The 16,585-nt window shown below is 38.2% G+C and overlaps 1 protein-coding gene across 4 annotated transcripts in view; it reads left to right on the top strand.

The window, feature by feature from the left end:
• Nucleotides 1-16,585, top strand: part of DNAJB14 (DnaJ heat shock protein family (Hsp40) member B14) — a 28,354-nt gene that overhangs the window by 5,435 nt on the left and 6,334 nt on the right. For all 4 annotated transcript variants that reach the window (XM_054824017.1, XM_054824018.1, XM_054824020.1 and 1 more), the window contains 4 exons: nucleotides 1,057-1,231; nucleotides 11,917-12,062; nucleotides 15,271-15,456; nucleotides 15,864-15,958. In XM_054824017.1, the coding sequence (XP_054679992.1) occupies nucleotides 1,057-1,231; nucleotides 11,917-12,062; nucleotides 15,271-15,456; nucleotides 15,864-15,958 (602 nt within the window). The remainder of the gene's footprint in view (nucleotides 1-1,056; nucleotides 1,232-11,916; nucleotides 12,063-15,270; nucleotides 15,457-15,863; nucleotides 15,959-16,585) is intronic.

Below are 16,585 nucleotides of genomic sequence, written 5' to 3'. Positions count from 1 at the left end.
TAGATTTAGGGGAAAAGCCTTCAGCTTCTTCTCGCTAGGTTCTAGAAGAAAATGTTTTTTAACAGTAAAGCTATAACATGCTTTCACAGTGAGTGGGACAGTTTTCTTTGGGAATTTTTATTAAGGCATTTTTTTGGCAGATAGTAGCTCTCGGTTGTTTATGAAACAAATTTGGCCTACGTAGTTTGCCATCTTGTTCTGAAGGGATCTCTTTTCAGGAAAGATAGACTTTAATAATCTTTGATCCACATTATGCTTTGTGTGCAGTCCCTTAAGTTAGAATAATACTGTTTCTGATTTACTGGTAAGACAGATGCCCCCAAAATACAGGCTTATATCCAGAAAGAAAAAGAAAACTTAGCGTCTGATGATTTATTAAAACTGCTAAATTTGAGATCTGTTGGAACATGGAGGGAAAGAGGATTTCAAAATCTAGCAAAAGCATGCTGGTTTTCAAGATCCAGATCTCAAGAGTTGGGTGTAGTTGGCTGGTCCTGACTTATCTGTGGGATTTAACAGTAGTTTGAATTTCAGCTGGTGTTGCGTGGAAGGGGTATAGAGCATCCGTTTCTGGCCACTAATGGCTGAGGTTACAAATGGCTATGTACTGTAGCTACTGAAATCTACTAGGAATAGACTTGGTATCTGTATGGAATAATTTGTAGGTTCTTTAGAGTGTTAGGTTAGTTCCTCTTTTCTATTTACAGTTACTTATTCAGGTATTCTGATGTTTTCACCCCAAAGAATGGGTTCAGTGCCTCTAAAAATCATATAGAAATGAAGGACCTGGACAAATTCTCTCCAGTATTAAATTACCATGGCAATGGTGGAGGGGAGTCCAGCCACTAATTTTGAAACACTTTCTCAGAGTTTTGCCACAAAAAGGAGTTGCTAGACTGGCTTCAGAAATGTTTGTGGTACAAAGTGGTGATCAATAAGGAAGGAGGATGTAGCAGCTAGTCTTTTACAATGTGGTGCTCCCGTTTAAGATACTTGAGAGCCCCGACTTAATCGCTAATGCCTATAATGATACTATGATATACTGTTGTTTTATAGTTTTGTTGGAAGCTATTATGAAGAATGGAAGTACTGCTGGGGGAGGCGCTTACTGCCGAAAACCAGCCAGTAGCAATGATCAAAGTAAGCCCAATAGCACGAAGGAGAGCAATGCATCTGCTGCAGGTGAAAGTGGAAAAGGCTACACCAAAGACCAAATGGAAGGAGTATGCAGGTATGGCCTTGCTTAAATACATCACTGCTTTTCATTCTGTGTATCGTGTACTTATGCTTTCAGCTCTAGCATCCAAAGAAGCAACAGAACATTCAAGGTTAGCTAGGAGGGGTTACTTGTACTGAACTGTGACTAAAAGGAGGAGGAGAGTTTTGCCATGTTTAAACACAGTATGAGATGCTGTCTCTTTCGGCGAGAAAGACGATGCTTATCTTTATATAAAGTAACCTTGACGGTTTAAAAAGAAAATACTCAGAATAGTTATTAAGTAGATCTCATGTTAAATGGAAGAAGTGATGAAAATTCTATAGTACAACTTGCAGGACAGTGTTTATATCCTTAAATATATTTATACTCCTGATATCTAAGTTTACGTTACATGCTCACTCCTAAAGTTTATTTTTAAGCTAATCTTGCTGTACGGGATGGACTTAGACCAGTGTTAAAACTATTTTGTTCTGGAAGTACAGGTGTCTGAGAAGCACTGAAGTACACAGTCTTAAGTTGCGTTATAAACTCTGGACTTGGTGCAGCATGATAGTATTAAGATGGGGCGACATCAGGAAACGAGGGTGTGCAAAAAGAAACAAAGATCAATAAAAACGTCCTTCTGAGGCCAGTAATTCTTAAGTCGTGTTATCATTACACACTTTTTGGCTATAGGAGTGCGTTTTGGTTTAACCCCAGCTGGTAAGTAAGCACCACATGGCCACTCACTCACCCCCCGCCCTCCCCTGCTCCAGCAGGATGGGGAGGAGAATAGAAAAAGAAATGGTGGGTTGAGATAAAGACAGTTTAATAGGATAACAAAGGAAGAGAACAATAATTATTGTATATATATAAAACAAGTGATGCACAAATGCAATTGCTCACCACTCACAGAAAAAAACAACATGATGCCCAGTCTGTTTCTGAGCAGGGATCCTGCCTCCCAGCCAGCTTCCCCAGTCGTATCCGGAGCGTGACGTTCCATGGCAGGGAATATCCCTTTGGCCAGCCTGGGCCAGCTGCCCTGGCTGTGCTCTCCCAGCTTCTTCTGCACCTGGCAGGGCGTGGGAAGCTGAAAAGCCCTTGACTTAGTGTAGGGACCACAACTACCTAGCAACAACTAAAAACATCAGTGTGTTATCAACATTATTCTCATACTAAATCCAAAGCGCAGTACTGTGCCAGCTACTAGAAGGAAAATTAACTTTATCCCAGCTGAAACCAGGACAGAGTGAGAAAAATATTGTTTGGTACGTGTCCTGATTTCTGCTAAAGAAATATGGATACAGCCACTCTAAAATTGCACACCTCAAAACCCACCTATATTTTCAGATAAGCCTAGCCCAAATATTTTCAAGGGAGTTCAAAGAAGGGAAATCAAGAGGTCCTTGTCTCCTAGTTTGTATAGATTGGATGAACTGTTGTGCAAAACAGAAATTTGTGTGTGAATTTTTTTGTATGCTGCTGTTGATATTATCTCGGGATCTTTTCCTGAAGTTCAATAATCTGTTCAGCTGTGCTAACGGTGAGGAAAAAGCAGCTTTTCTCTGTTGATACAGCAGCTCTGCATTCAGGAAGGTAGGCAGCAGCATCTCTGGCATGGTTATCATCTTGGTGTTGCTATTTAGTAGAGCTTTTCATTTACCACCGTCTCTGCTTAATGTATGTTATTGCCCTTCATGATACATCTAAAGTAAAACCTGAATAAGTGTGTACATTTTTGGCCACCTTGAAATATTAGCTGTTAAAATGAACGTGAAATGCGTATGCACGCACACACGTGTGAGACAAAATATCTAGAAAGAAGTTCTCTGTAAAACGAGGCTTAGATCAAAGTAAGAGATGTAGCAGCTTTCTGAGAATAGGTTATAAGGAAGGCTGTATTACTGCCAGTATTCACTCACCCGTGACGTACCATTCTGAGCTGCAGTCTGCTTTGACATCAGGCTCCCTGCAAGTTCTTTTTTTGTTTGTTTGTTTTACCAGAAGGTAATGTTGCCTACTTTTTCTTGAGTAAAATGATGGAGCTAACTTTTCTCCATGGTATGTTTTCGTGATATTTGGTATTGCTTCCTTGAAGGTATTCACTAGATAGCAGATAAAATTAATCCAGTTTGTTGAGATGAGAACTAGTTAGGGGTATTCACAGAAGTTGTACATTGAGTATAATCTTGATGTAACATTGCTTCTTAGTACCTATTTCAACAATCTGCTTTGTGAATATAAAATTTGGGTTTTAAAAAAGTACCCAGATCTTTGCAAATAAGCAGTTGTAATAGCTTGCAGAACAACCCACGTTTATTTGTATTTTGCATATCACTTAGAAAATCAGCTGTTAAAACAGTATCTTGACCTTAGCTTAAGTGATGCATCCTTTACTATAGCAGTTTATAAACCTTTTAGTATAGCAGTTTATAAACCTTTGGAGAGAGACTGAATTTTGGTTTAGATGTGCAATAATTAACAGGGCAAGTCCCCAGTTCTTGTTGGAAGTTTTGAAAAGTTTGTCACGTTGTCAGTGACATCAACACACCACTTAGAAAATTTGTGGTTAAGAATTAAAAAACGTGTGCGCCTTGCCAAGGACAACAGGATTAAATACAAACAGTGGGCTAAAACATAATGGTAAAATATAACACATTCAATGATGATAGCTGAGGGAAAGTTCATGTTTAAACCACAGTGAGAATGAGCTTTCTAGTTGGAAACATGACAGGCTGCATATGTTATTGCTTCAGCCAGGCCTCAGACTTTTCCAATTAAATGAAACGCACCCCTCTGGGGAGGGTATTCTTCAGAGAGTAGAGCTTGTCACCACCATATGCTTCTGCCATACCACAGTGGAATGGTTTTTGGACCTTTGGTTAAAGAAATGCTGCATGAAAAGAGGTGGTTTTAAATAGTGCTTCATGCCTGATTTTTAGGGGTTTTTTTCCTATAAGGAAAGAAATTTCTACATAGCAAGGTAGCAAAATCTTCAATTTTTAACAAGTTCTGAATCTCAACATGAATTTGACTCTGTTAAACTAAGTTGTTTTGTATGCTTATGATTTGAAAGGTGGTCATTATCCTCAAGTATTCTTCCCCCAGGAGTTTCTGGTTGTGTATTAGTAATTGAATATAGACTGAGAGAAAGCATTCCTGATTTAACTACACCTGCCATTTCCAACCCTTTTTTTATAAACTCGGGCAGGGGACTTGACTCTGAGCTCTCTGACTTGGATCACTGATGAGTGTTCCTGGAGTTGTCCAGCTACCTTGAATTTCCTTGTGACAATAGATTTAAGAAGCATAGTGAAGACACACTTGGAGCAGTGTAACTAATTTAACTGCATTAATTTTCATCAGGGTTACTCTAGTAATGTGGGTAGGTATGAGTACAAACAAGCACCTCTGCGCTGTTTTTATTTTTCCCACATACACAGGGGACACTGATTGCCAGCAAGCTACCATAACACTTCTGTAGAGCGTTACATGAGCTTGCAAACAAGTTGCTCGACAGAGAGAAGCATAAGATGCAATATCTTTCCACTAATTGCGTAAGTGCTGGGTGATGCTCTGTTCTTTGTGGGAATGGTGATGAGTATTTCAGTGTGACAGTTTGAAGCTTGAGATATCCAAAAGCACTTTGTTACTTTTGAAATGAAATGCTTTGAAAATACCATCTGTAGTACAAGACTCTTATTCTGAATGATGTTTATCTTGTCACTGAGAGCTGGATCAAGTTGTCTTAACACTTTAGGTGACCTGCATATCAGAGATATTGACAGGAGATTAGCAGAAATATGTTAGGACCCCCAGTAAACTTATGTCTTTTTAGAGCAAGTGCCCTAGAAGTCCCTAGGCAATTGAAAGCTGTCTGAGTAATGTCAGCTTAAGAAAAGTGCATGAGAATTGTGTGCACAACAAAAAAGGGAGAATTTGCTTTTGGACTGGTGGGTTTTGGCATTTTTTGCTGAGATAAAGAAATGAAACATTTGTGTGAGAAAATTTAAACTTTTTTTCTTCTAGTTTGCTTAAAACAATTGAAGAAGTGCTGATCAGGATTACGGTTATCAAAGAGTTCTTAATTACTTTCAAAAGAATTCTGTTCATCGTATTTGCCTACTCAGAGTGTGCAGATCTTTTGGAAAGGTTTCATGTACTAGAATGAAATTTTAAAAAAGATCACTTGCCTGCTGTGTATTAATCTTTCCCATTTCTTTTTATGCTGTGTAGTGTGTATTATCTGTTGTCTATTACATGACTTCAAAAATCAGTTTCAGAGATACAGATAGGTCGTACGCTCTATACATACTCCCTTTAAATGATCTTAAAATTCATATGGTGTCTGATGTCTCTTTTTTTAGTAAATAAGCCATAGCATATATTCCATATTACCTTTTTGACATGTGGAAGATAACTGCCATGATTAGTAGTATGCTAATGTCGGATTGCTGTCTTGTGAAAACTGTGGTGGAGTACTGCTTTGCCTGCCCTGCCAGTGCCTGCCCCTCGGAAGAGAGCACAGGAATGAAATTTCGTATTTGGATCTTTGAGCTAGAACCAAACCAAGCCAATAGAGGCCTTAGTTCTGTAGGAACCTTGCAAAGCAGGATTAAATGTCATCCAGTAGTGGTCAAGAATAATCAGCAACTTGATTTGAATTCATGGAATAAACAAAAAAAATTGCATCTACACGTTTCATGGCTCAAACTGGAAGGAATGTAAGTTCTGTGACTGACTTTTTCCAGGCCTTCTGCTGAGACTTCTATGAATTCAGCAAAAAGAGATATATCATTACTTTTTTAACATGGGGTCAAGAAGACAATTAACTGAAAGTGGAATAATAAGAGCAATCAACATGTGCTAAAATGGAGAGAAAAAAAAAACAAAGCAAAGAAATCAGGGCATGCCTTTAATTAGACTGCTAGAACTACTGTGAGTTGTTGAAATATCCAGTTGAGTGGTTGAGAAAGTCAAGGTGGAAATCACAGTCATAGAGCCTGTCATGGAAAAGTGGCACAGAAGATATGGTGGACTTCATCAGAAAGCTCCTGCCTTTAATCTACACTTTTTATAGCTAAAATAAAGGCTTAAACAAAATCTGGAGAAAAGTATGCTGATGTAAACACAGCCTTGAATAATTCATGTAATACACACAGGAGAAACAAACTGACGAGGTATATTCAAGAGCAAGGTACTAAGACAAGCACCCTAATGTGGTGTTGAATCTGAGTCAAACAGAGATCTGAAACTTCTAATGCATTCATTTCAGAAAATAGGAGTATGTTGGTACTAGCTTGAGTTCCTCAACAACACTGTGACCTCTTCCCAATCTAGAGCACTCTTTGCAGACCACACTTATGGCATGTGAACTGTGACTGGCACATTCCCAATTCAGCTGCCAGATGCCATTTGCATCAGGCCCTCCGGCATCATTGGAAACTTGACCTGTGTAGAAATATGGTCTGAACTTTACTGTGTTTTTCTGCTCAAGTCTGGGATCAGAAGTCAGTGTTCTTTGTCGCTAACATTCACATTGCTGCTCACTGTGGTGCTTAGTTCAGATTGCCATTGGGAGAAATAATTGTGGCTCCCATCACAAACTTTTGGAGATTGCAGTTGAAGTATTTGTCTTTTGGGCCATCCCTGTGCATGTAGATGGAGGCTTTGGAAGGCCCTTTGAAATACCTAGTTGTACTCAAAACTTCATGATTATGGATCACCGCAGTTATTTGATACAGAAATGCAAGCATCTCTGATAGGTTTTGTTACCCTGATAAAAGCTGTTGATGCTGACCTAATCTGAATTGTAGATCTGAAAAGTGAAACAAGAAGCACAGCACTAGGATCATATCATTTTGTAGTCACAGGAGAACCAGTGGAGAACCCAGAATTTCTGCAGGTGAGAGCAGACATTTCAGGACCTGAAATGCTGCCAGAGCATGGAGAGAAGCCCAGCGTCAGGCGGAATTGGCTGTTGCTGCAGTTTGAAGCTGACTGACCAGTTCTACTGCAGGTGGCTTGTCAACTGCAAGCTGGGACAGGGGAGCTTTGCAAGTCATGACGAGCTACCTCTGTCAACAGATTGTGGATGACTGTAGGCCATTGCTTGCCCTCATGCTGTTTTAGAGAAGGGACTTCTCAAAGTCAGATATCATTTCAGGAACATGCAGCAATGTGCACTCCTAAAACAGCTAGCAAATCTGTTAAACAGAAGGACAGTGCCAGGGTGTTGGCAAGGGACTAACAATTCAGCAAGCACAGAAATTAGCTAAACAACAGAAATAATTTGGTAATAATTCAGATACAAAAGTAATCCAACAAGAAATTAAAAACACAAGAAAAGCAATTCACAAAACCCAAACCCCCAAACAAATTAACACTGAAAGCACCAAACTTCAAATAAATCAGAAATAAACAACAAAAAACCCCAGTTCATTACAAAAAGGGCAAGTGATAAGCAAGTGATATGTAAATTGCAATTTTGAAAAGAAACTCCATCTGTGTGGAGTTTACATATGCAAGATTAGCACTAGGGACTACAGTGCCTTAAGTGCAGCAAAACCAACCAAAGAACAATTTGAAACGCAGCTTTCAGAAAGGTAGTTGTTCATGCTGAGAGTGCTGCAGGACAGGGGTTTCAGATGCAGTTAAAAGCCGTAAGTAACATCAGTGATCGGTCTTTTCCAAAACCTCCACTGGTTTTATTCTTAGTTTTTCCCAGCCTCTGTTGGCCGATGTTGTGTGGCCTGCAATAGAAGACAAGTGGGAAGGGGATGGTTCCTTCCATCCATCCACCCTCCCATGACAAATCTCCACAGGACAGTTCAACACACCAGGCAAGGGATTCTGGCAGAGTGAGGACTGTCAGACATCAGTTTACTAGAGACAAGGGGTGAGGAATATGTCCAAAAATACCTGCTTCTGCTGAGGAACAAGGGTCAAGTTGGCCATGGCTCCCAGCAGCTGGACAGAATTTTTTTTTTCTCAGGACAGTGGTAGTTTGGAGGAAGAGGACTTAAGTCTTGGAGAATCTGTGTGCAAAGCCCATGATCCCCATCTCTTTAAGGTGGAGGAGGGATGTGGTGTGTGCTCCAACAGTGTTTGAGAAGCTGGATGACTGCAGAGCACGTGTATGCCTAAGGATCTGGTGGGTTGCCCTGGTGATCCCGTACAGTTTGTCCTGCTATAAACTGACTTATCAGGTTGAGTTTGTGATGCATTAAAGTTTTGCCTTTCAGGAGTGCCCCGCAAGCACTGATAATTTTGCTTAATTGGAAAGCACCTTCTAATCATCTTCGCTTGTCCCATCATCCGCAGTACAAAGCTGTTGCGGTACAAGTTTTGGTGCAAAACTCGCATGGACTTTGCTGAGGGGGGAAGAATTGAACCGTTACCCTGTAATGACTGCCCTGAATTGTGCTCAGTAAGGGACCTCCTGGCAGAAGTCACTAACTCCCTCCCTGTAGGAAACTTTGCATTAACTAGATGCTAGCTACTTACAGTCCAGATGGTTTTTGTCTTGAAGTGGCAAAGCAATTGTATAAAACTGTTGTCTAATGGCAGAGTGTAGCAAGGGCTTCATAGCACAAGGTCATTGCTGAGATTTCCAAGCTTAGGTGCAGTTTTTGGCTCCTGTGCATTTGTACAATCATTTAATGTATTTTAGCTTTAAAGCTTGATCTGCCTAATCCAAAGTCCTGCTAAACTCTGCAAAATTACCATATGTATATGCAAATTCCACATGATACACCATGAAGTCACATGCTATCCGGCAGAGTACTTGCAGCTTACATTTGCTGCTGAGGTTTGTGATAACCAGCACTAACTTGGTTGAGATCTGAAGATGACAATGGGCTAAACAGTGAAGAGGGATTATGTATCTCAGGGCTGATCCTGTGCAGTAGAAAGGAGGGCAATGTAAATTATCTGGAGGATTGGTTTCAGGTCTGTTGCAGGCAGTGTTGCTGTGAGCGTGCCCATCCTGACAAGAACACGCAAGGGAGAATAAAAGTCAAGGGTGACTGTCATAAATTCACAAAGGCTTCTTTGAGACTGGCCGTTTAGGCTGGAGTATAGCAGGTCAGGGTATGAGGGTGATTTGATACAAGATGTGCCTGAAATATTAAATCATAGCTTCATATAAAATCAGAAATATTTGAATAGAGATACTTGTGTATTTGTAGGGTTTTTTTTTTTTGTTTAACAAAGCAGTAGCAAAGACTTGCTAAGAGAATGTAAGAATGTGTTATACCTTGGCTGAACACTTGTTTCTTGATAAGTACCAATAGCTCATTTGTGGCCCAGGTTCAGGATAGCTGTTGCGTGGAGAGTGACTGCATTCATCCCTTTGGAGGGCAAGCACTGTATGACCCACAAGGCAGGTTTCTCCCCACACTTTCCCATCAGGAAGTACCTCCGGTTTGATGCAGTGGTTCTAAGCTGATCATAGTGTTGGAAGCGGGTGGGTCATGCGCTGACCTGAACATCCTCTGATTGATACCCACCATTCCTGCTTTTCCCGTGAGGGTTGCACACTGTGGGACTTTCACTGCTTGTAAATGGGAAAAAACTCTGGGATGAGTTTTTGAGGGTTAGAAGAACAGGTTGGCATTTCTTGGTTGTTCTTTTTTTTTTTTTTTTTTTTTCCATTTTTCTCCTCTCTGTGTTCTAGAGTTGTGAAATAAATGCACGTCAGGTCTGCAAAGAAGTAAACTTTCATGTTTGATTTCTTTTTTTTCATGTTTGTTACTTCCATGAGAAATGACCATATGCTGTTGGGGGAAAAAGTTGTTGAGGATGCATGGTGCTTAAAAACACATGAACAAACATTTAACACTACAGTTTTAATGCTAATAAAATAACAACTTTGCTAAACATTGATGACTCACTACCTAATTTTATATCAACCAAAGTTTTGAAGAGTCTGGTCCACAAACAGATAATTCATATACTGAATTATTAAAGAGAAGAACTTAGATTGGATGCTGAGATAGCAAGTTCTTGAAATAAAAGCTTAATTTGATACTGTTACACTTTTAAGTAAAGCTATCTGTTCTTGATACAGTTCACAAGTAATCCAGGTCTTGAGGTTAAAGATGAAGGGATCTGCATATACCAAAATTTTTTCTTATTGTACAAATTAACAAACAAAAGTTTCCAGCATTCAGAGTATAATTTAATGTGTTTTCTTTCCATTCTTTCTGGATTATGGATTCACTGTGTTCTTTTTAGTTAGCTTTATCAGATTCCTAACTGGAGCTTATTAAATGTTACTTCAATATAATGAGCAATATTTATTTCACAGGATGTTCGTGTTGGCAGCTGCCTGCATACATTCAATCCAGTGCTCTTGTGAGCATTACACCGAGACTTCCATAAAAGCTCATGTTATTTGAACACAGGAAAAGGGATCCTTCAAATGAAACTTGATTTGATCAATCTGTGAACTATGAAGGACCACACACGATGGTGTGGTCGTACTTCTGATACTAGCATTCCCTTAATTACAGGGTATCCATTCTTTCATGAAAACGCCAAAGGCTTGCTTATCCCTTTTTTTTTCCCCCACTTGGCTGCCCTCTGTATAGTCTTTGTAACACTAAACCCATATTTACCTAGAAATCTGTGCATTTAAGAGAATGTGGGCAGTTACAGCCTTGTGAAGAGACTCACGCAAAGCTTTTACAATATTTATGGATGTGATTTCTGTTTCTTGCTCAGACCAGCCCTTTTCTTTTGGTATGCACCAAAAGTCAATGTGTCTCATTTCTGCAATGCAAGTTTGTGATTTGGTCTTATTTTTTTAAGTTTCTGAATTCTTACCCAAGTAACTTGGTGTGATTTGAAAGTATATTTACTGGTTTGGTCAGTTCTTCCTACCCACATAAAATTAATGTTCTCTCTGTTCCCTGTTACTGCTCTTTCTCTCTTCTGAGTATTGTAAAGCATACCAAATCATTACATCATTTCCAGATTTAGCTTTTTGTAGGTCTCTGGGTGAGACTGCCTACAGGAAGAATATTTCAAAGTTTTCAGAGTTTTAAAAAAATGCTACATTGAATGCATGAGATGAGCTGAATCTAATTGCTGGAGCTGTTATTGTTTCTTTCAATTTGTTGAAGTACTTAACAGAAAGTTTGTTAAGATCCAGGTACATTCCCAGCAGCAGAGGTATTCTCATGCGCCTTATTTTCCTGAAAAGTGAATGCTTGGATGTATTATGACTTGACTTGTGTTTGGAAAAAGGGAGATACTGTTTGTTTTGGTTTATATCATGCACACCAAAGTGCATTCGTTGTTGACAGTCAAAACCGGCTTTCCTGCCAGCTAGCTCTGCGAAGTAAATTTGGATTCTTCATTTTATGCATTATTAGCAGCAATATTCATATAATTGGGGATAAGGAAATGCTACAGTAATTGCAAATTGAAACCTTTTCTTACAACTGTAGTAGTTCTACAGCAGAAGTAGTAAAATAAATGTATGTAGAAGTAATTTTGAGTACAGTAGTTTATTGTGCTCAATAGTGAGTTTATTATGAAAAATGGCATTCTTTGTTTCTAGAGTGGATTTTGGTTTTATATTTTATACCGAAAATGAGAGATGTAATGTATTACATCAGTGCAATGTATTACCTCATTCGCAGCTGTGTTCTAACATACTACTTTTACATCTTTTTGTTGACAACATTTTACTTGATTTTCTTTTGCAGTATAAAGAAATGTAAAAATTATTATGAAGTCCTTGGCGTGTCAAAGGATGCAGGTGAAGAAGACCTGAAGAAGGCTTATAGAAAACTTGCTTTGAAATTCCACCCAGACAAAAACGATGCACCTGGAGCAACAGAGGCTTTTAAAAGTGAAATACCATTTTTACTTAAAATTTCTTTTATAATTAAACTTTGTCAGATTAAAAGAAATTAATCTGCATGGGTCACTTGTCTTTTTATAAAATTGTCAATGTGGTCTTTTGTAGCTAATATTAAACTGACATTTTTATCCAAGAAAATAACCTTTATTATCTTAACATATACCTAGAATGTGGACATTTGCAGTTGCATTCGGTTTCAGAGGACTGACTGTAATGTTCAGGTACAGGGAGCAAATACTTGATCTGTGAAACCAAATTGCACTTTTTTACTGTTGTTGACTTAATGTAGTCAATTGAATCTTACTATCTTGAATCTTTACTATACTTGAGCTTGAAAAAACAAAGTAATACTTGATAACAAAATGCAGTTTTTACTCAATCATATGCCATGCTAAGTTACCTTTTCCTTAGAGTTCCTTGTATGTGTGTAGTTTTACTACTTTTTCCACACAAAAACACTTGGGTTCACACATGGCCTTATTAATAGTTGCCTTTGACAATTTCTTAGGTAAAATTTACAATCTGACTTGACCTTATCTAAGGCTGTCAAGCTTAGCCCTGCACAGGGAAAATTGTTCATATCATCGTAGAATCATAGAATGGTTTGGGTTGGAAGGGACCTTAAATATCATCTAGTTCCAACCCCCCTGCCATGGGCAGGGACACCCTCCACTAAACCAGGTTGCCCACAGCCCCAGGGAGGGAACATCCACAACTTCTCTGGGCAACCTGAGAAGTCCCTCTCCAGCTTTCTTGTAAGGCCCCTTTAGTTCTTGTTGAGGAAAAGCTTTTTAGAGAAAACTACACCTTCATCTCAGACGCAGATGAAGAAAAATGTGAATCTGTAAGAAATTATCATGCATAATTAAAGAATCTGTGGTACATCTTTTTTATTTTTTTCCTGTGTGAGTTTTATATGCAGACATTTGAAAAAAATCAGTCAGAACTCTTAAATTGGGGGAGGGGGGAAAAAAAAGTCCTGAGCAAGACTTCTGAGACAGACTTTAAGGGGTAATTATAATAATATATTAACAATTCCAGATGAAAAGTAGATAAAACATAGCAGGAAAGTTGATTGCTAATGATTATTTTAATACAGCTATGTGATGGCTTTATACAAAAAGGATATTTTTCTTATAAAATTGTCTCCAGCCTTATGAATAAAATAATTCTTCCTTGTTAATAGCATTTTAAATAATCCTTAAAATGTTAGAAATCAGTTTCTTATTATTTAATCTTTTCTTTAACACTAGCACTTTGTACAAGTTTGATTTTTTTTGCTTAATTTCACTTTCTGGTTCTTAAGTAGATGAGTAAATGAACAGAAAATTTTGTAGGGAAATCTTGTTGACTAAAACTTATTTAATGAAATCTAGCATTTTTCTTGCACTGAAATTGTAATCCTTTTGTATGGCTGAGAAAATTTATGATTTAATTTGCCTTTAAAGGTGTCTGAGTTTCTAACATTCAGCTGAGAAAAGGAGTTTCATAATAATACCTATTATTTCATAATAATGCTTTATTTTAAGGAAAGGTCACATTAGAAAACAAAATTGAGTTTGGTGTTAGGCAAGGTACTTACTTAGACTTGAGCTACCTAGTACTGCTCTTCTGTTGTATTAAGCAGTCTCCCTGAGGTTACATTTTATAATAAAAAGTTTGTGCAAATGTAATCACTTTTAATCTCTTGGAATCTCTTTTACCAACTTAATCAAAAATCTTTCTTTTGACACTTTTGAGCAGTTTTTTTCATTTTTATGTCCTTTACTTAGAGAATCATATTTGAATCAAATCTGTTGTGAATTAGCATCAAATAATCAAAACCAAATAACAAATAGTCAGAAAAGATTGCTGACCATACCGTGACAGTATGGCATCTTCACTTTATGTGCAGTTACCTGATATATGTCTTCCTAAATTCTTAATTGTTGGGAAAATCTAAATTTTTACTACCATTTTTATCTTTGTGCTGAGTAATAGAGGAACCTTGTAGCAATATTTTTGGTGTCAGTAGTGTATGTCATGCTCTCACTGCAAATTACCAGGCTTCAAGTCTTTGGGTTTTCTCCTCCACTTCAAGGACTTACTAATGATTATTTCTAAGGGCATCTTAAAAGGCACATACCTAAGACTCATTAACTTTTCTTTAGATTGGATAATGTTGAAAACATTAATTATGCAAAGCTATAGTCTTATTTGCCTCTGTTGAGGTTATAGTGTTGCACCTTTCACGAACTTTTGATGACTGATAGCTTTTCAACACTGAAAAGCATAATCCCTGTGCCTTTTGTTGGAGAGGCCTGGAAGAGAGAGAAGAAAGGAAAGCAGAAAGGGTTTCACGAAGATACGACTGAGTAAAGATTGTTCATCGAGTGCCAACAGAAATTTTCCATCAGTCTGCAAGAGCTGTATGACTATGCACAGTAGCTCAGGTCAAAGCTTCTAAAGTCAGCAGAGCTTGTGGTCTTTTTACACTGATTCTTTCCATGCACACCTAACTCAGTTTTTCCCTTTCCACTGTCAAAATTGAAGTTGTTCATTTGTGATAATGTAGCGCGAAGGGGGACAAACATCCAGGCCAGGCACTCCAAACATTGAGGTCGTATCGACAACCTGGGGAACACACACGTGTTGTACTCTTCATGTTACATCATGCAAAACTTTTTGTTATTAATGTAATCCATAAAATTTCTTAAGAAGCATATAAAAAAATACATTCACATTCTTGTAGACAATAAAATCGATGCATTTGAAGAAGTCACCGCTTATTAAATGAAACCAAAGAAAACCTTCTGAGTCTGTGACGTTTTAAGCTAGGCTGTTAGAGCAAACTGAACTTTGCAATTACCCCACTTCAAAGCTTTCATTGTAAGGCTTGATGCTTTTTTTGTAATTGCAGTGAGACAGAACATTTCCACAGGTGTAGGTGTTCCCCTAGAACAAGGAACAAAGCTCTCCTGCCTTCTGCCTTGTTCAACAGGATAAAAGGCCTTTGAATAGCATTGGTGGGAAACTTTATGGAAGCTATGCTAAGAAAAGTAGAGATGTTTCTGGACTGTGTTCTACTATAGTTGATTTGTAACATACAACAAAGGACATCGTTTGCTGCTTATTCTTGACTTTGAAATTGCAATTTTCTTGCTGGAATAGCTCTTACCTTTCATTTATGGGAGTTGTCTTTTATTCCTTGTTTCAGAAATCGGAAATGCGTATGCTGTGCTGAGTAATCCAGAAAAACGAAAGCAGTATGACCTTACAGGCAGTGAAGAGCAAACATGCAATCATCCTAGCAACGGTAGATTCAACTTCCATAGAGGCTGTGAAGCAGATATTACTCCAGAGGATCTATTCAACATGTTTTTTGGAGGGGCCTTTCCAACAGGTATCTGTATACATCACTATAGTCATCAGGATACAGTGCTACTGCCCAGAGTGGCATTAGGGTTTGTTACATCATAAAACAGTAAAATTACTCCAACCTGCCTCCGACCCCAACTCTTTAATCTGCATCACAATTTATTTTTCCTCTGAGTGTTGCTAAATCCCAAAAATGTGAGTTCGGTTCTTCAGGGTTAGTATGGTGATTCTGTGGTACGTGAAATAACAAATCAGTTGTATTAGAACTTAAAATATTTATTTTAAACAACTTTGAAATTGTAAAATATCTTATAGTTGAGTTATTTTATGTGTCATTGTGCAATAAGGTTAAATGCTTTACGTTGTTGCTTCTGTAGTGACCTCTGCATAGTTTTTTTAACATGATTTAAATGTGGGTATTTCTTTCCTTAGGTAGTGTACATTCATTTTCCAATGGTCGTGCTGGCTACAGTCATCCTAATCAGCACCGTCAGAGTGGACATGAGAGGGAGGAAGAGAGGGGTGATGTATGTTTAAGCACCATTGACTTTAAACTGTGGATTGTGAAGTTTGCTGGTAGTCGCTTTCAGCGATGTGATTGTACAGGAGCTCTGTACTGCAGAGGAGGATTTGTACTTGCCGGTTACATGTTTTAAAGCTTTGGCAGGTGGTAGTCTTACTGATTGGTAAATAGACATGCGAATTTGAGAAGATAATAGCCTGGTTTTGTAAATCTATTGTTGTATGTCACGATCTTACTAGTGACTGGTAGTATTAGCCTAAATATGCCACTAATTCTTGTCACTAATCCTTGTCTGCATTTCAAAAATTATTTGGGCTGAGGTAAGAATAGCACTTAAGGCTCAACATTCATATATATGAATTATATATGGTCCTGAATAATTACATATCACTGTATAGTTGAGACTAAATCATGGCATACAATGTAACGCAATCCAGCCATTCATTTGGTAATTGCTTGTGGCTACATGCTAACCCATGAACTCTTGTAGCTTGAGCACTCCGTGAATATTGTCTATGCACTGGAAAGTTAAGATAACATCACAGAGTTTGCAGCTTTGTAGCTATAGTTTTCCTAGCAGCTTTTAATGCTTAAAGCAGAAAATCACACTTAGGATGAAATCTTGTCAAAT

This window comes from Grus americana, chromosome 4 (assembly GCF_028858705.1).
Source record: "Grus americana isolate bGruAme1 chromosome 4, bGruAme1.mat, whole genome shotgun sequence".
Classification (NCBI taxonomy): domain Eukaryota; kingdom Metazoa; phylum Chordata; class Aves; order Gruiformes; family Gruidae; genus Grus; species Grus americana.
This window is presented reverse-complemented; position numbering and strand designations above follow the sequence as displayed.